This window comes from Mus pahari, chromosome 9, assembly GCF_900095145.1.
Source record: "Mus pahari chromosome 9, PAHARI_EIJ_v1.1, whole genome shotgun sequence".
Taxonomy (NCBI): domain Eukaryota; kingdom Metazoa; phylum Chordata; class Mammalia; order Rodentia; family Muridae; genus Mus; species Mus pahari.
Window position 1 is genome coordinate 51,010,323 of NC_034598.1, and position 24,380 is coordinate 51,034,702.

The window sequence follows — 24,380 nt, forward strand, 5'->3', positions numbered from 1 at the left end:
ATCTCCTGGTAGCTCGGGAGTGGGAGAGGAAAAAGCTTCTGTAGATGTGATGAAATCACAGGCTTGGTCCTAGAGAGGCTTGCCAGGGGAGGCACGAGGAAGAGTTACCTGGGCAATAATTGTTTGTGCTCAATTAGGGATTTGAGGGAATATTGGTTGTAAGAATAAATATTTATTTGAGAATAAATATCACGGGGCTGATGAGATGGCTTAACAGGTAAAGGCATTATCGACTTGCTTGTGGAGCCTGACATCCCAATTCTATTTCCCAGCAAGCCTGGCAGGAGAAAAGGAGCTAAGGTGAAGTGTACTATGAGATCCACTTTTATAGCACCCATGTGAGCATATGCACATGTGTGCACAGGCATGCACACATACACATACATGCACACACACACACACACACACACACACACACGTAAATGTAAAAAGAATAAATGTTACAGTCATAGCATATAAGACAGCTCCTATTCACTCAATGTGTGTTTTCTAAGACAAACATGATAAGGTACCCTGCACAAAGGTAGGGAGTGGGCAGGCACGCTGTGCTGAGGCTTGTAAGAACTGTAGCATTGAAAGGCTAAGAGTGGCAGGGCAGTGGTGGCGCATGCCTTTAATCCCAGCACTTGGGAGGCAGAGGCAGGCGGATTTCTGAGTTCAAGGCTAGTCTGGTCTACAGAGTGAGTTCCAAGACAGCTGGGGCTACACAGAGAAACCCTGTTTTGAAACCCACCCCCCCACAGGAAAGAGAGAGAGAGAGAGAGAGAGAGAGAGAGAGAGAGAGAGAGAGAGAGAGAGAGAGAGAGTGCTGTGGGGATGGGGTGAGGGCATGAATCACCTAGTTACCCTGTAACTAGGATTTAAAGTTAGCTACGTGAGGATTTTAGCAGGGATGTGACCCCTTTGGATCCACTTTAGAAAGCTATTTCTGATCAACGTGAACACCGTGCACGTTGTACGGAAAGGAATGAGACTTGCTGAGTCTGCTGCAAGAGACAGATAAAAGTTTGAATTCCACCTGCCCCATGGGATGCGTAGGATGCTGAGGTGCTGAGGGGCGAGGGCGGGGCAGACCTTGAGAACATTCAACAGGAAAGGTGAGGACTGACAGGCAAGCAGTGAGAGCCTGAGAGCCGGGGCTGGGATTGTTCTGTCATAAGGTTGGAGAACACAGATAAAACAGCTAAGGCTGCCGCACTGCTCAAAGTTCACGTCACACTTCCAGGTTACCGGGTGAAGAAGCAAAGGTTTTAGATACAAAATCATTGCCACGGAGGCTTACTGGGCCAGAGTATTAGCATTCGGCCAGGATGGTTAGCTAATTGAGAAACTCTTACTGTCCACCGACTCTTCTGCTCGTTTTCAATTAACCTGGGGAAAATACACAGCAACGTACATAAAGGACGTTGGGCAAGGGGGTTAATCAACGAGCTGCCCTAACTCAACCCTGAACTGGAGACAGACCAAAAAGACCACATGTAGAAAGAAGAACAGCCCACTAATGGGCCTGGGGATGTAGCTGTCTGAGAAAGCTCTCTCCTAGCTCAATTCTGCATCTCAAAAATCCCCACAGAATAAGCAACAATAAAAGTAAACGCACCAACTTCATGAAAACCATAACCTCCTGATGACAGTTTCTACTGTCTTCCAACAGGACTCAAGACTTTAAGCCTGATAAATAAAAGTTGCTCATGAGGTCCAATGAAGATTTGAAACAGAGAAAATAATTATAATTGTAGACAAAACCTAAGCATTAACTTACAACAGCTGTGAATTGCTTTCATTCTTTTTGGGGGTGTTTTTTTTTTTTTTTTTTTTTTTTTTTTTTTTTTTTTTTGACAGGGTTTCTCTGTATAGCCCTAGCTGTCCTGGAACTCACTCTATAACATAAATGCAATAAAAAGTTCCGTGAGTTTTGGTTAACCTTGTCTTCATCCCTGGGTATCTAATATATGATACAGAATTGAGGATCAAGTATTCCAATCCTTAGTATTAATTAAGTCAAGTGAGCAGGAAAGAAAATGAACCCCAAATCTGTACACTAAGGATGAATTGATCAACTATGTAAAAATAAAACATTTTTTTATCAAAAGATTCTCTATCCAATATCAAATTTCTTAAAGAAAAATAAAAAGACAAATGACTCCAGATATTGGGATAATTCTGTAAATGCACATGTACAAACCCTCTAGTCTATTAAAAGATTGTACCAACTACTTTTAGGTCATATTTGAAATCTCTCAGAGCCTCTTCCCATACTCTTGTGTTACAGACTTAAGGAGGCCTTGTGAAGAAAGAGAAGTCCTGGTAACTAGATATTTCTGGAGTATTGAAGTGATTTAGGTCATGAAGGGATGGGCCTCTCTTTGAAGACTGATTTTGGAGGGACAGGGCATGTGTTCGATGCGTTAGTAGCACGCTGTCTTAAAAATACATGTTCCAAATTGTCCTATTGCATGCGTCTCATCATTTCGGATTCCACTATCAGAGAAGACAGAGCAGTCTGCAGGGACCCCCATTCTCACTCTTCTGAGGCCTAGCAGCATAGCACATCTGTGTAACACCGGCTACATGGCATCTCTCTCACATTAACAACACAGTACGCGGACCAAGCTGCTTTATGATCTCTTATCTCTATTCAAAAGGCACCGACCACCCTGCTCTGAGAATCCACCTGTGCCATCTTCCTGTAGGAAGGCAATGAAAGCCATATTGTAGAGAGATTCTCCTATAAACATCGCCTGTCAATAAAAAAAGCTGATGGCCAATGAGCTGAGGCAGGAAAAAGGAGGAGGGACACTGGCAGGAAGAAAGGATTCTGGGAAATAGTGAGACTAAAAGGAGACGCGAGGAGAGATGCAGAGGAAACATGAAGGAAGAATGGGGCTGGGACTGAAGGAGAGGTAACTAACCATGTGGAAGGCATAGGACAGTCTGAATGGGTTACATAAATTATGAGCTAGTTAGGGAATGAGCCAAATCTGGCTTGTGACCTAGGTATCCATTAGTAAATAGTCTCAGAGTTGTCATTCCAGGAACAGGGTCTGGGAAAGACGAACAACGGATTTGTTTTTTTGTTTTTTTTTTTTTTTTTCTTTTATTTTTCTTTTGTTTTTTTGAGACAGGGTTTCTCTGTGTAGCCCTGGCTGTCCTGGAACTCACGCTAGAGACCAGGTGGGCCTTGAACTCAGAAATCTGCCTGCCTCTGCCTCCCAAGTGCTGGGACTAAAGGCGTGCGCCTCGACTGCCTGGCCTGGATTTATGTTTTTAAGCCACATATGTCAGAGTAGGTGTTCCCTACTCTAAGGCCAATTCCAAGATCTTAAACAGGTCAGGATTAGACCTAATAAATGTCTCTAGTGCCAACAGTGCGATGAAGAAAAATACTACAGTTCTGTGAATACCTATTAAGATGTTTGTATAAGGTGAGATTTCCTATCAGAAAACAAACAAACAAAAAACCTATGCTGAAAGTTAAGTATTTTACTTAGAAATAAACTAAATTTTAGGTCAGAATGTAGTTCAGTGGTAACACATCAGTTTAAGGCCCTGGGTTCGATCCCCCAACATTACAAAAATAAAGTAAAATGAGCAGAAAAGCAATTTAACTTGTATGCCTGTTCCTTTATGTTGTTTTATAAGGATTTGATGGCTACGTATTGTATGTTCATCTGATATGAAGCATACATGAACACAGTGTATACTTGTCTTAGTTAGGGTTTGACTGCTGTGAACAGATACCATGACCAAGGCAACTCTTACAAGGACAACATTTAATTGGGGCTGGCTTACAGGTTCAGAGGTTCCGTCCATTATCATCAAGGTGGGAGCGCGGCAGCATCCAGGCAGGCATGGTGCAGGAGGAGCTGAGAGTTCTACATCTTCATCTGAAGGCTGCTAGCAGAAGACTGGCTTCCAGGCAGCTAGGATGAGGGTCTTAAAGCCCACACCCACAGTGACACACCCACTGTTCAATTTGTGTACTTTTTTATAGACAGATATGATTTACATTTGATCCCCAACGTTGGGCACCCTGCATGGTAAAATCATGTTGATGAACCCAGGGTTTCCTTTTGTTATGACTGTATTTATTTTTACATGAGTTTGTCTTCATGCATGTCTGTGTATCATGTGTGCTTCTGGTGCCTGTAGTACCAGCAGAGGTTGTCAGAACTCCCTGGCACTGTTGAGTGTTGTGAGCTGAGATATGGGTGTTGGGAACTGAACTCAGGCCCTCTGTGAAATCAGCAAGGGTTCTTCCCCACCGAGCTTTCCTTCCAGCACTGGAATCCAGTGTTTCAGCTTAAGGGGCCGATTTAAACTTTTGTACTAAAGTTAGAAGAAAAAAAATAGCTCCCTTGAAAAGACGTTTGCAATTAAGAAGCTCACGTTTGCAGTACTTGGGGGTAACAATGAAGATGAGAATGGCTAAAATCTACACCCTCAAGTTTTGTTTTCTGATTCTTTTTTAAATTTAGTATGCTATGCTAACTCTTGTCATGACAATTTGTTTTAGGCCAAAATGTTTTCTTTAAATGGCCCATACAAACCAGTGTTTTCCAACAACATATGTCCAGTTTTATCACAAGAGACTTCCAATGCATAAGTTTATCTATTCTTTTTCTTGCAGCCATATTATATAGTGTTGACAATCTGCTCGTTACTGTGTGCATGAGCTTGGCATGTAACAGTCTTCCGAATAGTATTTATTTGGGGTTTTTGTTTGTTTGTTTTGGTTTTTCCGGACAGGGTTTCTCTGTGTAGCCCTGGCTGTCCTGGAACTCACTCTGTAGACCAGGCTGGCCTCGAACTCAGAAATCCGCCTGCCTCTGCCTCCCAAGTGCTGGGATTAAAGGCATGTGTCACCACTGCCAGGCCCCCTAATACTATTTAAAACAAACACCTTAAATGACCTGAGGTATTGGAGTAACACATTCAGTACCTTAAATTCCAACCAAGTAAAACTGAAATGACAAAGATAGAAAGATAACGATCATTTAAAAAAAAAAAATTACTTCAGAATACCCTCAGAGCACTGTGTGCACACTCCAGCCACATTGGTAAGTGTGCACCCACCACCTCTTGTGAAGACCAGTAACCAAGTCGCTATGTGTGCAGCAGTCAGCTCGGCATAGCGGGATAGCATCCCATCTCATAGCGGGATAGCATCCCATCTCATAGCAGCTGCGGATGAAATCAGATCTTCACAATATCCCTTTCCACTCCAGAGACAGGCAACAAAGAACCCCCTAGTTATAGCACAAGCCACGGTGGGTGGGAAGCTCCTGGGTAGACACTAGATGCCGGCCAACAAGGCATCAGCTTCATTAAGGAAACTCAGATTGTGCGGTCACATCAGCTATAGTGGTGGCCAGACCGCAGCAGCAGCAGATTTTTTTGTTTGTGAAACTAGAAATACGTTTCTGATGGCTGTGAGTGACTCCTTCTCGTGTAGTGAGCTTGGCTGTGGACCACGGATGTCAGTCTGTTAACACAGCACTCTGGGGAGGTGGGTGGAATGGGGTGTTTAGCTGTCCTTTAAATATGCCAAATATAACTTTAATTGAGATGTGATAACTGGAATGAGTTAGGTCTAAAATGCATCAGACACTATTATAGTATAAATGGGGCGTGGCACTCAATGGCACATTTTATTAATGTGGTGTGTGGAATAGTAAGGAGTGAGTGACCGCCACTCAGAAAAGCGAGTTAAGACGGGATTATTGAAAAGGCTTCAGTACTCAATATAAAGAAATCTGGCTTTATAAAAATACATAAAATAGTCATGGACTCATACCATTAATTTACATAAGATATTTTCATATAAAACAAAGTTATAAAATACTTTTAAAGACGTATTTTTTTATATGAAAGTTATTCCCAGTATAAAATTTTTATAACGTTTTGTAATTTTGGTTCATCTATATAAATAAAGCATCTTTTTTTTTTTTCCTTTTTAAACTTTGTAAGTCCGTTTAAAAACATGGGGTTCTGTCTCTTTTAAATAGAAGCCCAGCTGAGGTAGTATGTGGAAGCTTTTCCTTGGTCCCTTCTGGTCTATGTGTCTGAATCACAAGGCTGGCAGTCTGGAGTCCTGTACGTGTGGAATATCTGTTGATAAGTACACCTGTGGTTTTCTTCCCGAAAATCTGTCCTTTCTTTCATATCTTCTTCTGATTCAGAGTCCAGCTCTGGCGAGGAAAGCGATTTCCCATGACAGGGCCTTGGCTGACAGTCTGGCGCTTGCGCGAAGCTTGAAAAGGCATCCAGGTGTGATCTCCTCAGAGGTTTTCCGAAGGTTCCTGAAAGAAAAGAGACCCCATGAGCACCTGGGTCCTTTTGCTAGCACCTGAACGAACCCTGACAGGGACAAGGGTGTTTCCATGAACAGGGTAAGCGTCTCCTTAAGTCCCTGTGCAGTGTAGGTCCTCCTGTGGACAGACTACTTACAGAATACAGCCCAGGACAGCTGCACACCCGCCTACTTAGAAGCATCAAATAAATGCATCCATTTTAATCTTTTCTCACGACCCTTAGGAACACTCATCACTGAACAATGAAGCTCCTGCAGTCTGTGGAGCCCTGGCTTGAGGATGTGTGAGCCTGTGATTCTCCCTGAAGGAGGACTGCACAGTAGGGAAGCTGTTCTGCCTGAATACAGCCGGGCCTTCTTTCAAGAGTTGGGTCCTGCCCTTCCTTCAACTGCAGCAAAAATCATTCAATTAACTAGAATTCCTTCCCTCGTTATACAAAACATACTTCCATTTTTTTTCCCTTCTGGGAGGTATATAAATAATCATACTGGGACAAAGAGTAAACACTCAAGTAGAATCGTTTGGAATTCTCCTTTAAAAACAAACCAAGAACACAAAAACATGCCACGGCAGGTTGAGGCTTGTTTTTGTTTGTTTGTTTGTTTGTTGGTTTTTCTCCCTGATTGCTTCACTCCATAAGAAGAGCATCCACTCTCTGTTCTTCCCTCCAATGGTTCCCACACATGAGACCAAAAAATTCACACTCTACCCACAGTCCTAGCTGCTGTCTGAACGTGCTGGCTTGTGCCACAGGCACCCCAGGCCTCCTCAACTGAAGGTCGTCTTGCTTGTCTGAAGCTAGTTAGGTAGGATGTTGCCTTCCCCGGCCTCCACTGTGAGTTCCATCAGAAGCCACGAGACATAGAAAACCACAGCCATGCAGAGGATACAGCTCCACCCCTCAGGCTGCCGGGACCCAAAACCACTTTTTCCACACGGCTGACAAGCTCAGCTACTAAGTCATTCTCCAAACTCTTGTCTCCTACACGCCACACACGGCATGATCCAGAAAGCTCCCGGGCTTAGGTACAGATGAAAAACATAACCACACACAATTCCCACCCAAGTGTATTTCAGAAACTCAGAGGACTTAGAACTCACAGGATCTCACAGTGACATCAGGAATGAAACTATTGGTCAACGCTTTTGAATTCCAGTCAGGGAAGTAAGGTTGACAAACGTACCCATGAAAGAGTTACTTGAAGTAACCGATCCTGGTTCCGGACTTGTACTAAAATCCATGGAGGACTTGTTTAGACACAGAGTCTGAATTGCGTGTCCCTCGTTCGGAGGATACGTGGAGCTCGTGAGCTTTCTGGAATGTGGCCATTGGATGTTCTTGAGGCTCCGTTCACAGGGTTCCTCTGAGGGATGAGCACAGGAGAAGCAGTCCTTCTTCATGTAGCTGGGCTCACAGTGATCCATTAACGAGGTCCTTGGGTCAGAACTGCAACCTTTTCAAGTTGGAATTCACAGCAAAAAGAGACAGAGTTAGTATGCTAAGAAGTCTTCCCAGGAAACAAAACTACAGTCAAGCAAAAAAAAGAAAAAAAAAGAAAAAGAAAAAAACCCATACCTGGAAGATAAACTTCAAATGGATCTGGGCTGTACAGATTCCCCTTCAGATACACAGGGCCTGTGGAGCCCACGAATGGGCAAAGAAACGGATCAGGGGCGGCTTCCACATCAGCTTCACTGCTGCTGTCAAAATGGCAGGTCCCTTTAAAACACAACCTTCAGTCAGTGAACCAGCTGTATTCAACACTCTCTCCAAGTCTACACTTTCCTTATTTATAGAAGAAAACTGGGGTAGAGTGCCCTAAGAAGAAAAAAGTGGACACGCACGGAAGAACTTTTCAAACTTCCTGAGGCCTGTGAATCTGGGCTCCTAACGGCCTACTGAAGCTATCCTTGGTTCAGAACTGTAAACATTTCAAGTTAGGATCCACCAACTCGGGGCACCTAGAAAGAGGCCTAATTATCCATTGAGCTAGGTATGTCAACCTTGCAACTAGCCCCACTCGGGTTTTCAGGCAAATGGATCTGTGTCTACAGCCATTTCGAACTCTCCGGACTATTGCTTTCCTGAAAAACGTCAAAACTGACTAGAACCAGGCATCAACATTTAGCTAGTCACCTCTTAGTTTCCTACCCCAAAGAGGAGTCAAAAACCAAACCATGTCAGGGTAGTTCAATTAAACAACTCGGAATGATGAAACAGTCAGCAGTCGTGGGAGGACTAGGAGGACCACTGATAGGATCTTATTGGAGTTGCCATGGCAACAGGATGGATGCTATGCTAAGCGAGAAGCACACTGAGGCCCTGGAGCTGCTCTACAGCTGCATCCTGTCCCCGAACGGGTGTTAAACATGTGTTCTCAGTCTCATCATACCTGACTGAGGTTGGGTCTCTGCTCTCTGCCAGTCTTCACACTCACTTCATGCTTGGATCTTATCTCTGTGTCTTCTCTTACTGTCTTGCCAAGTATTTCTACCTAGTCGGTCTGTCTGTCTGTCTGTCTGTCCTCCCCTACCAGCCCCAGCCTCCCCCCCACACACACCCTGTGAGCATTCGTCTCACCAGTGACTAACTCTGAAGCTGAAAGGAAGTGCACTTCCTTCCCAATCACACAGTCTGATATAGAGCAAATGCAAATACTCAGTACGGCCTCATGCTACACATAAAATGCTGAGAAGAGAGCCAGCAGCAAAGCAGAGTCTGGGGCATGCACCAAGCACGCGTATGTTTCTTTAAACCAGCTCTCTGGGCAGTGTTGCCACCACCTGTGCATGGAGGGAATGAATTTGTCTGGGTGGAGAGGCTCCTACACCACACTCCCTCCTTTGTTTAGCTGATACCTAAGGCACCGACAGTAGGGATGACATCAGCTTTCTGCTGTTGTCTTTAAGCCTCAGACACTATTTGGGAGATGCCAACTGGGGACATTCAGTACCCAAGAACATTCACAATGTAATGGAAACAGGATGGTCCTCAGAGAAACTAAATTTGACCAATTTGCAATTTGTCTATCTTCTTTTACCAAAAAAAAAAAAAAAGAGGTGCTTTTCAAGAATTTAAGAAATGATAGTGTGTGTGTGTGTGTGTGTGTGTGTGTAAACATAAAAGAGCAGATCCCCCAGAGCTGAAATTACAGGCAGTTCCGAGCCACTGGGAAGCAAACCACAGTCCTTTGTAGGAGTGGTAAGTGCTCTTCACAGCTGAGCCATCTCTCCAGGCCACAGGCGCTGGAATCTTGTGGCGACTGCCACGAATCCATAGATTGCTCCTGATCGTATAGCCATGTGCCTGGATACTGATTTCTCCAGTCCCTGAGCACGGGAGGTCTTTCCATTTTTTCCATTTCCTTCAGTTTCCTTGTTCTGTTATTTACTTGTGTGGGTCTTTTTGCTTTCTTGTTTAGATTTGTTCTCCGAGCAGTTATAAAAGGACCCTATTCCTCCTCAGAGCAGGTGGATCCCCTTTCTCTGAGAATTCACTCACTGTGTGCCTGTCCACAGCATCTAGTCTTTAATACAACTTTTATGTCCAGTCTCAAAAAGCAGATGTGGGGAGGGGATGGTAGCTTTCTTTGTAACCTTGGGCCAGGCCCTCATCACTGTTAACTATTTCTTCTGTGAATTACTATTCCACCCAGGACCCTCTCCGTGACCTCAAAACAGTCCACAGACATCTCAGGCACTCACCAGCACCGTCGTGTTGTGGTAAGAAAAAGCCGCCTCCTGAAGAAGTCACGAACTGGTGGTGACTTCCGCTCTCTGAGGAGATGTACCCATCCTGCCTGTCGGCTAGTGTCCCCTGAGACGATAAATAACTAGGGATGTCAGCCGGCAAGTTGGTCTCATCTGTAACCAAACAACAGCATTCCATTAATAGCTGGGCCTCACCATGGTTGGTACGGACAGTGCAGTACAGGCTGTTCTGGTTTCTACAACATCAGTCAGGTAAGGTCTATTCTGGGAAAACCAGGGATGGTGAGGGACAGCTTTCCAGCTCTGCGACCCTAGCTACGTTTTACTTCGTTACCCAGGGAATACACCCCTGCCCAAATTTCAAAACGACATGTTAAATAGGAAACGACTCAAAACCATGACTCCAGGCCCTTCACCACTCTGTCTCATCCACAGTGGTCCATCCTCACAACACACAAAATGATGGGTGTGCACATGCGCACACAGATCATGAACTAGGACTGCTGGAGAGTGAGCCGACTCCCGGATGGCTCCTGCCTCCCTAGATCCATCCCGGAGATAAAGGGCTATTTCACTCTGCTTGGATTTTCTGTCTCGACCACCAGGAGTATTCTGACGAGGTTTTAATAACAGGGTTCGCCTTTGTGCAATGCGTTCTTTCAGACTGGTATCACGTTTTAGCTGACGACAGCCCCGCAGCTTGCGGCCCACGAGTCACCTCCCAATACAGACTCGGACTGGGAGACACATTCTAGCAGCGAACGTCTGTGAAACCCACCGCAAGCACACATGACGGCTCGTGTTTACACACCTGTGTTGGTAATGCTGCAGTCCTCGTTCCTCCGCCTTGTGTGGTATATGATGACCACCCACACGAGGGACGTGCCCACCACACAGCAAACCACAGCTATGATGACCACGCCCACAGTGGCCCATCCATCGCCATCCAGCGACGGGGCAGTCATGTGAGGGGAGTCGCAGGTTGGAGTAGGGATCACACTGAGGCGAACGTTGCCTCTCTCGGTGCCAAGGGTATTGGACATCTCACACGTGTATTTCCCGGCGTCGCTGACGTCCGAGTCCACGATGATCAGCAGCTGGTTGCCTGCTGCGAAAAAGTGCCTCTCTGTCACCACCAAAGGGCTGTCATCTTTCGTCCAGTTCAGCCGAGGAGGCGGGCTCCCTCCAGCAATGCACTGCAGGACCGCTGTCTCTCCCTTGGTGACGGTTCTGTCTAACAGGGGCCGCAAAAACGATGGCGTCTCTGAAAGCACAAGGTTTTAATTTCCTAGATGAAAACCGGGTTCCACATAGGACCTAGCGGGTGAACTTCTTTAAATCGGACGCTCCCACAGCTCGTCGGGCAGGTGTATTAAAGGAAGCCGAACAAAGCAACCTTGGGCCACATCACTCCTCCCACCAGGTTAAGGGTCAATCTGACTGAATTTTTTTATCTCCACCTCCCTCAGCTGTGCCAAGGTTAGCACATTTTTGAAATCTAAAAATGTGTGAATATAATGTGTCTCGGATGCTTTTAGAGATTTCTCTTTATTACGTTTTATTATGGGCACTGTACTTGTGTGTCTGCCTTTGGGAATGTGCACACAAGCGAGATGCCTGTGGAGGCCTGAGGTGATGGGTTCCCTGGAGCTGGAGTTAAAGGCACCCGAGAGCTGTCCAGTGTGGGTGCTGGAACCAAACTCAAGTGGTCTGAAACAGTACACACTCTTAACTGTGGAGCCATCTCTCCAGCCCCATACTTGATTCTTTTCAAATCAAGTTTCTCATGTCAGATACCTGGGTCTGTATGAAAATCTTGGACCTGCTTCTATTACCCGGCACCTTGCGTCTTGGTGGGTTATTGTGACTCACCCGGAGACACGTGAATCATGAATGTTTTCCTAATCTGACAGACAGGTGAGATAAGGTAAGGGCCGGAACTTCTACACAGAGACTCGGAAGGAGGAACAGAGACAACGGGTGTTCCCGATCTAGCGATAGACACTTTCTTACACATTCTTTCTAACAGAGAGGACCAATGGTTGTGAATAATCCTTGTACACCAGGGTACCCCCGGAGATTGTACTTGGAGCCAAGGGGGCAGATTCATCTCCCTGGCCACAGACATGTGTGTGTGACATGTCCCTGATTCAGAGCTTCCCAGAAGCTGTTTAGTTTTGGAAGGCAGAGCTCTCTGGCTCTTCACCCCAACGCCCCTGCCCATCTCCCAGCAGCTCCTAGCATGGAGGGTCTCTGTGTGAGCTGGAGCACTGGAGATGACCTTGGAGATGACCTTGGAGTCTTAAGAAACTGCCTCACCTAGCACAGTCAGGGTTGCGTTGGCAGAGACGCTCCCCGCACCGTTTTGAGCTGTGCAGCTATAAACCCCGATGTCCTCGATCTTCACGTCCACGATGAAGAAGACGTCATCCTCGGGCATCACGTGCATACGTCTCTCCCGGGCAGCTGGGAAGTCCGTGCCTCCGTCCTTCTGCCAGGCTATCTGTGGGGCCGGGTGCCCCACAGCAGCACACTCCAGGCGGGCCATGGCCCCGGCACGGATGGTGAGGTCCATGGGGGTCTTGGTAAAGGAAGGCAACACTGAAATCACAAAAGCAATGTATACGTGAGGTAGGTCCTCATCCCAGGTGCTCAGTCACAAAGGCAGTGCGGGTGTGACGTCACCCCTCTTCCCAGGTGCTCACCAAGATGGCTGGCTCTGGTAAGAAAGGGTTCTTTCTAACTCAGAGTCAGAGCCGTAGAAATGAAATTTACACAGGCACAGGTATAAGGGAGTAAGGATGACACAGGGTCACAGGATCCTCAGATGAAGATCCTCCTGGCATTCTCTGGCCATATCTGAGTTTTCTCAATAATTTAAGTGTGAGATCTTGGCCAAATCAATACATCTTTCTGTACTGTGAATATTCACGTCATCTATTTCTTTCCAGTCCTGTAGGACCTAATATTTTGTGACTTTATCCCCTTCTACACTCTAAATTCTCCTATGTGCCACTGCCTGCTGAATGGATTCAGTAATGAATCATCATCTAAATCTTCTACCAGGAAGACATCAACGGTTAAAATGATAAAGTGGGGAGCACTCAAAATACAATCTTAGAATGGTAGGATTGTATGCCTGTGGTACAAACGATGCTACAGAGCTGCTGTTTATTAACAGTGGCTGCTATAAGTTAGTGCCTCACTGAGCAACACGCAAATGCGAAGGCACTCCACCAACCCCCCGACACACATTATCTCATCTGTGAATCATGACTTTTCTATGAAGTGACACTCGGAACCTATATTCTTTTTAGGTGCATTGGCGTCTTCTGTGTGAGGGTGTCAGATCCTCTGGAACTGGAATTAGAGACAAGTTATAAGCTGCTCTGTCGGTGATAGGAATTGAACACGGCTTCTTTAGAAGAGCAGCCAGTGCTCTTAACCACTGAGCCATCCTCCAGCCTCATTTCTTAAGTTGAAATATACAGGGAAGAGAGTAAGTCAGTGGCTGAGTCACATAGCCATATACCAGGAGTGGCAGGATTCACATCCGGAGCTCAGTTAAAGCCCATGTGCTTTAAACATATACTCCGTGGCCCTTCACATCACTGTGTCCCAGACAAAGGGTTCATTTTAATCCTGGTTCACCCTGCCACATTTAGAGAGATAAAAATAATCTCTGCGTGATTTTGTGTTTAGAAGGCAGGGAAGGGGCTGGGTGGGAAACAATGAGATAGAAAAGCTGGGAGTTTGAGGGGGGGAGAAGAGGGTGCAGACAGACACTACTGCTGTCTCTAAACATCTCTAAACAGTGGCAGGGAATGGATTACTCACTGTTGATGGTGAGCTTGGCTTTGACAGAGTATGATGAACCGAAGTGATTGGAGATGACACATTGGTATTTCCCTTCGCTGGTGAATTCCACATTGCGCAGCCTCAGAATGGTGGTATACTCCATCAGCTCGCCTCCCTGCGCCCGGAGGTGTGCATAGTTCTCCATTTCAGCATCCTGAAGTGCTTCATTGTCTTTCTTCCAAGCAAACGTCATAGGGGAGTCACTGCTGCTAGCAGCCGAGCAGGTAAAACTCACGTCGGAGCCCTTTATTGCCGACTGTGTTTCTGGCTGGACAGTGATCTGGGGTTTGGGAAAATCATCTGTTTAAAATGGAAAGAAGGAAACAAATGATTTGAGGGCCTGAGAGTGAACCAGTGCTCAGACGACAACACCAGGAAAGAGTCTTGGGCATCTAGGATGGATGCCCTGCCTGGGTCTTACAGACATAGCAGCTGACGCAGGGATGAGCAACAACCAGGAGAATGTGCATATGTAAACCGTCCAATGGGGAGAGAGGTTCCATCATTATTTAGTGGAGAGAAGTGTTACCCTAAAATGATCATAAAGGTTTATGCCACGTGTCTGGTGTTCTGTATAAGCACAGGAGGAGTAGGTAACAAGTCATGAGGGACCTAGAGTGATGTAGCGGGTACCATCGCCTGACAGCAATTACATGACGATTTCAGGAGCCTGTGGAGGGGATGTGCAATACTCCTGGCACAAAGAAGTGATTTAGGTTTGAGCTGATGGATCCACCAGGTAGCCTGATCTTGCAGCACAACTTCCTGTACTGAACTGTAACAGTGTATTCCATGCACACGTATAATTACCATATTAATTACCATTAAACATAAGAATACATATATACATGAATATACATTTACATGTATGTATACATGTGTATATATACATATGTGTGTGTATTTATTATGTTTGGTTATGTATGTTACAGTTATGTTATATATATAATATATATATATATTATATATATATACACATACACATATATACATCTTGTATGTATACACATACATATATACATGCACATTTATATATATAGTATACATTCTAGCACATATGTTTATGTTACATATACAGATTACACACATGTATATATATTATAATAATGTATATATACAATGCACACACACACACACACACACACACTTTTTTGTTTTGGTTCGGGTTTGGCATCTAGAGTGCTGGGATTAAAGGTGTGTGCCACTACCACCCAGCAAGAATATTTTTTTAAGGAAGACAGAAAAGCAGATTAAACCCCTCTAGGCTCACAGATGGTCTTTGAATGTTATTCTCAACTACTGCAACCTTTTGCCCAGGCTTGCCGTCAAAAACAAAGTAAAACATATGCAAGCAGAGAGCAATGGCAAATGATCCTAACCCATATCATCAAGACAGTAACTGGCTGTGCCTGCAGAGGACCTGGGTTTGGTTCCCAGCACCCTCTAAATGTCTGTAACTCCAGCTCCTGGGGTTCCAATTCCACTTCTGGCCCTATAGTCACCTGCATAGACATGATGCACCAACAAACAGGCACACATGCATAAACAAATTAAGAAAAGACAGCAATGAACAAAAAGAAAGCAAGCAAACAAAAAGCCAACAATAAATAGAACAAATGGAAAAGCACCTGCAGGCTATAGCTCTGCTAGGGCCTGAAGCAGGTCAGTCCATCAATCAGCTGCTGCACTGCCTGTCAGGGCTACACTGTAATTAGAGCTGGGCGACTTTGGTTCTACACAGTTATTTTTAGTTCCCTGTTACTTTTTGGAAGAGTTACTTTTTTTTTGAACTTCAGTTTCTCAGAGATGGTCTACACAAACCCAAGGAAACTACCAGACCTCCCAACATGGACTTCAGGAAAACAGCTAACCAGAAAACACAAGCTTTCCTGCCGCGGGCTGAAGCAGGGTGCTGCTCTGACCATGGCTTAGCTGCGGGCTTTCTACCCTATGCCCATGCCTATTATATAGGACGGTTTCTTCTCTGTGGGTTTCTATCCCATACGTCGGTGTTGTGATCACAATGGAGAAGGAAAGAAAAGGACAAGCACTATGGGCAACGTGGATGGGTTTGTCTCACAGTCCGCAGAGTTCATATATCCAAGGCAGAGAACTGGGAGACTGTGAGGTAAAGGTATAAAGAAGGAATAATGTAGGCCCTTGTGGATGATTGCCAAAAGCTTACTTGCATCCAAAGCCTATATCAGAGGTTTTATTTCCAAAAACTTGCTGACACCATTAAATCCAGCAGCCCAAAAATATATATTAATATATTTAATGTGATATGCAATATATTAATATGTGATATAGGCTATATATAATACATGATTATATGCACAAGTTATATATTTATATAAATATATACATATGTATATACAATATTATATACATATATATATAGGCAAAGCAGTATTTAGTCACACTTAAATGTCAGTATAAAATGTGGTCTGTAGTGTCTTCTCACATGAGCTTAAATTTAAGCAAATTTAGATTTTGTGTTTTATACACACATTTATTTTTGTAAAGAGTGAGGAGCTGACAGAAAGCTGAGTCAGAGATGAAAACTGTATTTTTTTAACTAGCTACAGGAACTCTGGGAGATTTCAAATTCTGAGACTCGTGATTGCTAAGACAATGGATCTTTAAGTTATTTACAACAAACTTGCCATTCCTAATGCTTTACCCACCAACAGTTAATGTCTCAGCAGCCCTAATTCCTTAGCTACTTATTTATTTTTTTTCCTATAGGTCTCTCAAAAAACCCCAGGGATAAAGAGCAGAAAGCAAACTGTCCCAAAATACAAGACTGGGTCATCAATATTTCTATCTTGGGTGCTGGAGGAGCTCATTGCTAGCCCTACTCCTCCTTGAGAGCTACAGGCAGTTAATGGTTACTGAAGGATGGGGAGTCACATGCTACAATGCATTGTCCTTTCACAAGTAAATAATTCACCTATCCATGCTCATATAGACAACACTGGTTAAACACAGCAGGTCATCTAAAAGACAGGAAACTTGGAGCTGGATTCTGGAAGAAGGGGGTTCAGGGATGGGGGAAGGGTGGAGAAAGGACAAGTATATGTATATGTGTGTGAATTTATGATTTATAACTTTTAAAAGACAGCATACTGATTTTGAAAAGGGAGAAAATGGCAATTAAGAAGCTTTCAAGTTCCCTGGACTGGTAGGTAGCTCAGAGTTATGACTGCACCTGCTTAGAAGGCTGGACTGTAGAGAGAGTTCAAGGCTACTCACTGAGACCCCCCCCACACACACACCTCAAATAATTAGAAACAAAGAAAATGGCGATAGGTGCGGAGCTGGTGGTGCTGCACTCAGCGGCAGAGCACACAAGCCCCCAGGGATGACGCCACCAACACAGACAAATGCAGCTCCCAGGTCTAGGGACCATCTTTGAAAGCGACTGCTAGGAACAACTGTTTTCCCAACAGTCTCTAAAATTAAGGGAGCAAGCCTCAATGTATTATCACGTCAGGCAGAGGTGCCTATGACATTTCCAGAAGTGGTACCAAAACCCAGGAAGGGTCTCCACTGCCTGGGTGCAGGACGGAAGGGAAGTGAGGTGAAGGGGAGCCGGGCCAACTCTCAGCTCTCTCAAGCTCCAATTTCATTCCTGCCAGCAAACCACGCGAATGCTAAAACAAATACAAAACTCTACCAACATCTGTAAAACTTTAACAAGCGGCAGACTACAGATCCACTTCATCTACCTCAGCAGAAAAGGAAAAAGCTTATTCAGAGGTCACGGATTTCTTCAAAACCGCTATTTGGACAAAGGAGCGGGAAATGAAAGAGAATTAATAAAAATCAAGGATGATGCTTTACTTACCGCACACAAAGCCATCTGGGCTGACAGTGAAAATGCTCCTCCCTTTCAGCAGCTGAGGGTGGGCACAACTGGCATTTATGAAGCTCTGAAAGTTGTTCTCCGCCACCCACTGTGGGAGCCATCTCAGCTGGCAGTCACACAAAAGGCTCGACGTATTTAAATGCCTGCGGAGAGGAATTACATTCATTTTGTTTTGCATGGAAGGCAGATTTCTAAACATAAATCAAAAGTACGTAAATATGAGGCAAGCAGAGGGAATTAGGAAACCGAATGCGTGGTGTTGTAAATATTCTATAGTCTACGGTAAATGTAAGAAACAGAGGTAGCAGGGCCCTGGTCTTTGCTGTTCTTATTGTCCTATGGAGGAACAAGTACCGATACATCAGAAATCCCTAGCTAATGGAAAACGAGAACTATATTTAGGAGTCATACTATATATGGTCTCACAAATTTGAGCTACAAATTCAAAACAGAAAAAGAAATTCCAGTTGCAACCAAGGAGCAAACGGCCCACTCCCCTTGTTTCCCGGTATAACCATTAATAATGTCGAGAATGTGCTAGACGCTTTCTGTAGATGCCGCGTCATGCGACGCCCCCCTTGGGACAGAAAAAGGGAAAACTTACAGCTGCTGAAGTTTCTTCATTTGGGAAAATGCATTGCTCTGCAGAGACATGATGGCGTTGCCACTCAGGTCCCTGGAAGACAGAAAATCAAACCCATCGGTGAACTATGGCCAGGGTGTGTCCTTAAAGCCTGGGCCACACCCTATGACCCAGACCGTTCATCAACCAAACACTTCACGCTAAAATGTGTGAATGGGACAAGCACAGAGAAGCCCATCACGAAGCTCCGACCAAAGCACCCAGAGTCTGGTCAGGGAAGTTATTTGTGTCACTCGCCCAGGATGTCCACTCCTCAGGGCTCTCAGGCTGATCTGCCTGCTGTCTCACTTCATTTCTCATTATTCAAATTCACTATTAATTAGGAGTACAACCTAGGAGACAACATTGGTAGCCCACTTTCTGTGATAACGTGCCACATCGAGTGATTTAGCATACACTATTGCACGCATCCCTAAAGCAACCCAGCTAAAGATGGCTTCACTACGAAGCTTGGCATGAAAGGGAAAGAGGGTTGTTAAGTCCATTATTTTCTACTCCAGCCTGATTCTGTCCCACAGAGCTCACCACTGCAAAGGCAGAAATGTTCAGAGCGACGTATTTATTAAACCAAGTAATGTTTCAGGCAGGACATCTATAAAATGGGAGGACATTTTGTGTTGTCTTTATTCTTAACTGGTACTTTATAGCAGCTTGAAGTAAATTGCCAGCCACAATGGTTACATCCCCCCCCCACACACACACACACACACGCACAGTTCACAGCACACAAAGGGGATTTTGAATGAGACGTGTAGAAATAGAAAACAAAGACCAAAAGTGCCAGACTTGGATAGGGAAAGAGTCTGGGAGAGTCAGGGAAGGTTAAAGAAAATTGAAGCAGAGGTTAATACTCTGCTGACCCACTAATTCCACTTTCCCAGAAATGGAACGGGCCAGTTGACAAACCCTTTGGCTAGTTTTCCTTTGAAAACAATCTGTTTCAATAACAGCAATCCTGGCTTGACGCTGTGGCACTCAGTTTTGCAGACTCATTCTGCCATTTCCCATGCTGCGCTGTCCTAGGTGGGGCTAGCAATCCATGTCTCTCTCTCCGAACAACTGGTACAGTGTCGGGAAATGCCCACAAGGTTGCCAACAGACAGATCACACCCGAATTCACAGTCCCGGTGAGGTACAACCCAAATGTCCACTTAAATGATAGCATGTGTCCAAGTTAACACATAAGGAAACTGCTGGCTACAGCATTCCTCAATTAAGTAAACATACTCTAACCTACACTGTGATTTGGCTATTCAAATAGGGAACTAACAGTTCATTGGGTCAGCTGTTAAATAATGTTAAATAAATATTAAATGTCTTCTTTAAGTAGCTGAGAACCCTTCACCCAGAAATCTCATTTTTAAAAAATGTGTGTCAAAGGTTCCTGAGACCCACATGGACTCTGGACCATAACCGGAGTGGTCAAGAGCTAGAGGGGTATAGGATATAAGGGAAAGGGGATAAAGGGATATAGGATCTCTGTGAAGCCAGAGAAAGCCTATTTTCCTGGCAGTCCACAACTGATGAGTGCAGACCAGGAGAAAGAAACAGAGAAATCCCAGCTGTATGTTTTACATCAAGCAATTACAACAACAGAGTTTCTCAAGACATTGCCATCTGCCCTCAAATGTCCACCGTGGCACTCCCAAGGACAGCTTCTAGTTCTTTACAATGTAAGTCATCTTAACTTGGAAACAAACAGAACCCATGAACCTTCAGGAATTCTAGTGAACTTTTTAAAATAATAGCAACAGTTACTGAACAGAATTCTTGTTAAGTACTAAATAGTGTGTGTGTGTGTGTCTGTGTGTGTGTGTGTGTTTATCTCAAGACTATATCCTAAGAAAACTCAGAGATAAACTACTGATGGTAGACAGAAAGCAAGATGACAAATGACAGGCAGATGTGTAAGTGGCTTTTCCAACATGGGGAGGGTGTTGTCACAACTGTTTTATAAACAGAAACCCCTCCTGGGCCACCCTTAGGAGAACTAAATTCCAACCACTCACAGGTGTTCCAATGTGTCCAAACCAGCGAAGGCCTTTTTGGTAATAGATCGAATCCGGTTTCCCTGGAGAATTCTGCAGGGGTGGCAAGAGTTATAATCACATTGTAGTTAACTTTTAAAAGCCATTTTAGGAGCAGAATTCTTATAAAAAGGACTATTTTCATTTGTGAGCAATACTATTATCTTGAATTAAGCCAAGTAACCTGAAATATTGGACTCTTCGCATCTCGTTCAGTAATATTATCTAACATGGGTTTCAAAGCTCTCAACAGACGTCTCCGTGTAGCAGCTTGAATAGGAAATGACCCCATGTGCTCATGTATTTGGACATGGGGTCGGTCCCAAGCTGGCAGAACTGCTACAGAAAGCTTAGGTTATGAAGACTTGCTGGAGGAAGTACATCACTGGGGCTGGGCTTTGGGAGTTTAATCATCTAGCACCAATTCTGCTTCCTGTGTGTGCACCAGAGATGTGGCCTCTCAGCTTCCAGCTGCCAACAGCTGCCATGGCTTTCCTACCATGGTAGACAGCTAGCTGTCTAAAACCATAAGCCAAAATAAACTCTTAAGTTGCTTTTGGTCAGATTTTATCACAGCAATAGAAGAGTCATTAGTAAGTATGCTCAGCTAACACGGGTGCTACGGAAGTTTCTCTGGGGATCACACTGCCCACTCCAGCCCAGTGCAGCTTGCTCCCGACTCTTCTCCATAAGTGCCCTTCATCATCAACTGAAAACAGAACAGTCTACAAGACCATTTCATTGCAAAACAAAAAGTGTTTGCATCCCTTAAAGACAGTCACTTATACGCAGTGACAGTCCCTAATGAGTAATAGCCAACATAATTTGCAAGCTCCTATATAGATATCAAAATGAGTAGTTAGACAAATTCCAGGATCGAATTTTCTTCCTTTCATCCAATGAAGGAAGAAAAGGTAATTATATGCACACGTCATGAACAACACCACTTGCTTAGGAGAAGGACCAAGGGTGCAAGCACATCTCATACCTACTCCTGACCCTATGATGTCACCTGATGGATCTGACATCAATTAAGACAGCAATCAATTTTAAGTCAGAGAGGAGGCAAATTATACTCACAGTTGCCTCAATTTGTCCAGCCCAGAGAATGCCCCATTCATGTCTTCGATGGTCCATGAGATTTCATTGTTTCTCAAATCCCTACGGAAAACACAGTATTCTCTTTAGAGACAATTTTTAGAAACCTTAGATGCTACCCAGGTGGTGTGCTATTTTAACAAAGTCCTCCTAATCCCCCACCTTCACCCACTTCAGAAGAAGAAACTCAGTTCTCCAAGGTGCTTCTGGCATCCTGAACCCTGCACTCAACACTTTAAAAACTTCCCCCCAAATCAAGACAGTAACCCTGGCCCTGTTAAGTCTTCTATGAAGATGACTACACTCTCACGTCTCAAACAACTTGAAATATACATTAAATTTAAAAATCATGTTCCTTCCAGTAAGTGGTGGCACATGCCTTTAATCCCAGCACTTGGAAGGCAGAGGCAGGTGGATTTCTGAGTTTGAGCCCAGCCTGGTCTACAGAGTTCCAGGACAGCCAGGGGTATACGGAGAAACCCTGTCAAAAAAAAAAAAAAAAAAAAAAAAAACACAAGTTCCCATCACAAAGACAGTCACAAGCCAAAACATACAGCATGTCTTTCCACTCTGTAACGGTTCCGATGGAACAGAGAGCAGGTTTTTGAGTGCAAAATCCCGAAGCCCACATTAAATTAACGTTGGAGAGATTTTTCAAAAGGTCAGTTAATGCAATACTTTTCTTCCTTAGAACAGAAATCAATGGGTGGGAACCAGAAGAAAAAACACTGAGCTCCCTTAAGGCCCTTTCTATAGTCTTTTTTGCTCTGCCTTATTTTTAATCTACATTTTATAAAGACAAAAATTAGTGGACTTAAATTTTTCGGTTTTTTTCTTCAACAGTTCTGAACTTCCTAGCGATGCTGTGAAAGAGGCAAGCTGCAATCACCAGGCAGGCTGATCAGTGTCCTTTTAAAAATCCCTTTAAGAAACACACATGGATGAAATAGATCTCTTCTAATCAGACTGCTCTGGGAAAGATTAAGAGCCCACTTTTGAGGCTGTACACATTTCCTCAACAACAAAGGAAATCTGCTGGGAGAAAAGTGGGCACATTTAGGAACCAATTAGGCTCGTGTACCAAGAGCAAAATGTGTAACTTACAAAGTCTTTAAACTGGTAAGCCCCCGGAAGGCACAGTCAGCAATGTAGCTGACTTTGTTATTCCCAATGTGGAGGGCATTTAGCAGGCTTAGGCCAAGGAAGCTGGAATCGTCTAGCCTTGATAAGTGGTTGAAAGTCAGGTCTCTGCAAAGAACAACAATAACAACAAAGCTTTTATCTTTCCATTCAACACAAAAATCTGTTTTCTAAAAGAGAGGTAATAATGTAACTACAATAATCCTGTTTTAACATTCTGCCTTACAGTATCCAGGTAAACATTACTTCTAATCCCAGTAATTAAAATTAAATAAAATCCATGAAACAATGACTACTTCTGCCAACTGGACAAAGAACTGCAAAGAGCAGCACTGGCTTCAATGTATCACAGCCAAAAATGCAGCATCAGGGGCACACAGGAAAGCGGCTGTCGCCTTGGCAACTTTGTTGCGAAATTTTCACAGGTCAGTGGTAAGAAACTCATACTCCAGCAGGATTCCTGCTCTCGAACCTGAGGAGAATAAAAGGTAACTTACAGCTCACTGAGTTTCTGGCAGAACTCCCAGGCATCCGGGCTGATCCTGTTGATGGCATTCTGGCTCAGATGAAGTTCCCGCAGCATCAACAAGCCATAGAGCCAGCCTTTGGTAATCTCGGTTAGGTTGTTATGGTCCAGCTGCCTGCATGTACAGTGAGAACCAAGGGTGGGATCCAGAGTTCATGATTTACTCTCTTCAAAGGCATGCATAGCTGACTGTAAGCAACTGATGACATATCCCTAACGCGCCTAGATATATAAGGAGATCAGCAAAAGATTTACACAGTTCACCTGAAACATAACTAAATAATTATAACTATGATTGTACAGCATGAGAATTTAATGAGGCTTTTCAAAGGAGAGCTACCGAGTGTCCACTGAGTATCTGGGGGTCAGTGTATCTGAGTGGGAACTTTGGTAACCCACACTTACAGGACTTCCATATTGCTCAGCCCCCAAAAAGCTCCATCCATCAGCTTTGTCACTCCATTTCTTTGCATTTTCAGAGACTTCAGTGCACCAAGCCCTTGGAATGTGAGTCCATCCACGTTCTTAATCTTGTTTCTGTTCAGCTCACTGGGTTGGACATTACAATTAAGTCGTTAATTCATGTGACAATTAAATTCTAACGGTAATAAAAACGTGTCATACACTGCAATATATTTAACCCAGTCAGTGCTAAAACTGCAAGAAAGTTTTCAATTTCCCAAGCATTTTATTGACAAGGATTTCATTTTTTCTACTCCAATTTATTACAGAGAGTGAACGTCTATGTAAAACACGATATTTTTTTTTTTTGAAAAATACAGGAAACACACTAGATTTTCATTTCTAAATGGTTGTCCACTCAGGATAGCAGTCAACAAATTGATATTCATCCTTTGTTGATGCAGAACGAGCATAACCATCCCAGGAAAGCAAGAGGGGTACCGGGGAGTGGTGTAGAAATCCTGCCCCGCGTGTATGCAATGCTGTACCATCATTCCCAATTAACGTTCAGTTTGGTACCTTCCTGCAGGCTGCAACACTCTCTATGTCTACCGAACACTAAAACCACCTAGGGAGCTCTAAAAGTTCTCGAAGCCGGAATCACAACCCCCAGAGTTTTAGTATAATTGGTCTAGGGTGCATCCTGGGCTCTGGGGTTTTAAAATGCTCCCCAAGTCTCTGTAATGTGCAGCAGCCAAGGTTGAAAAGTGCGGTTGTGGGAGCCTTGTTC

At 44.2% G+C, this 24,380-nt stretch overlaps 1 protein-coding gene across 1 annotated transcript in view; it reads right to left on the reverse strand.

Annotated features, from left to right (window-relative positions):
- Positions 1-5,744: 5,744 nt before the first annotated feature.
- Positions 5,745-24,380, reverse strand: part of Lrig3 (leucine rich repeats and immunoglobulin like domains 3) — a 47,926-nt gene continuing 29,290 nt past the window's right edge. Inside the window, exons 6-19 of the mRNA XM_021204599.1 lie at positions 23,594-23,737; positions 23,160-23,303; positions 22,627-22,770; positions 21,505-21,585; positions 20,407-20,478; positions 18,359-18,430; positions 17,734-17,897; positions 13,863-14,183; positions 12,345-12,626; positions 10,837-11,289; positions 10,020-10,178; positions 7,891-8,034; positions 7,499-7,768; positions 5,745-6,302 (exon numbers count right to left, since the gene is read on the reverse strand). Of these exons, the coding sequence (XP_021060258.1) occupies positions 6,058-6,302; positions 7,499-7,768; positions 7,891-8,034; positions 10,020-10,178; positions 10,837-11,289; positions 12,345-12,626; positions 13,863-14,183; positions 17,734-17,897; positions 18,359-18,430; positions 20,407-20,478; positions 21,505-21,585; positions 22,627-22,770; positions 23,160-23,303; positions 23,594-23,737 (2,695 nt within the window). The 3' untranslated portion in view covers positions 5,745-6,057. The remainder of the gene's footprint in view (positions 6,303-7,498; positions 7,769-7,890; positions 8,035-10,019; positions 10,179-10,836; positions 11,290-12,344; positions 12,627-13,862; positions 14,184-17,733; positions 17,898-18,358; positions 18,431-20,406; positions 20,479-21,504; positions 21,586-22,626; positions 22,771-23,159; positions 23,304-23,593; positions 23,738-24,380) is intronic.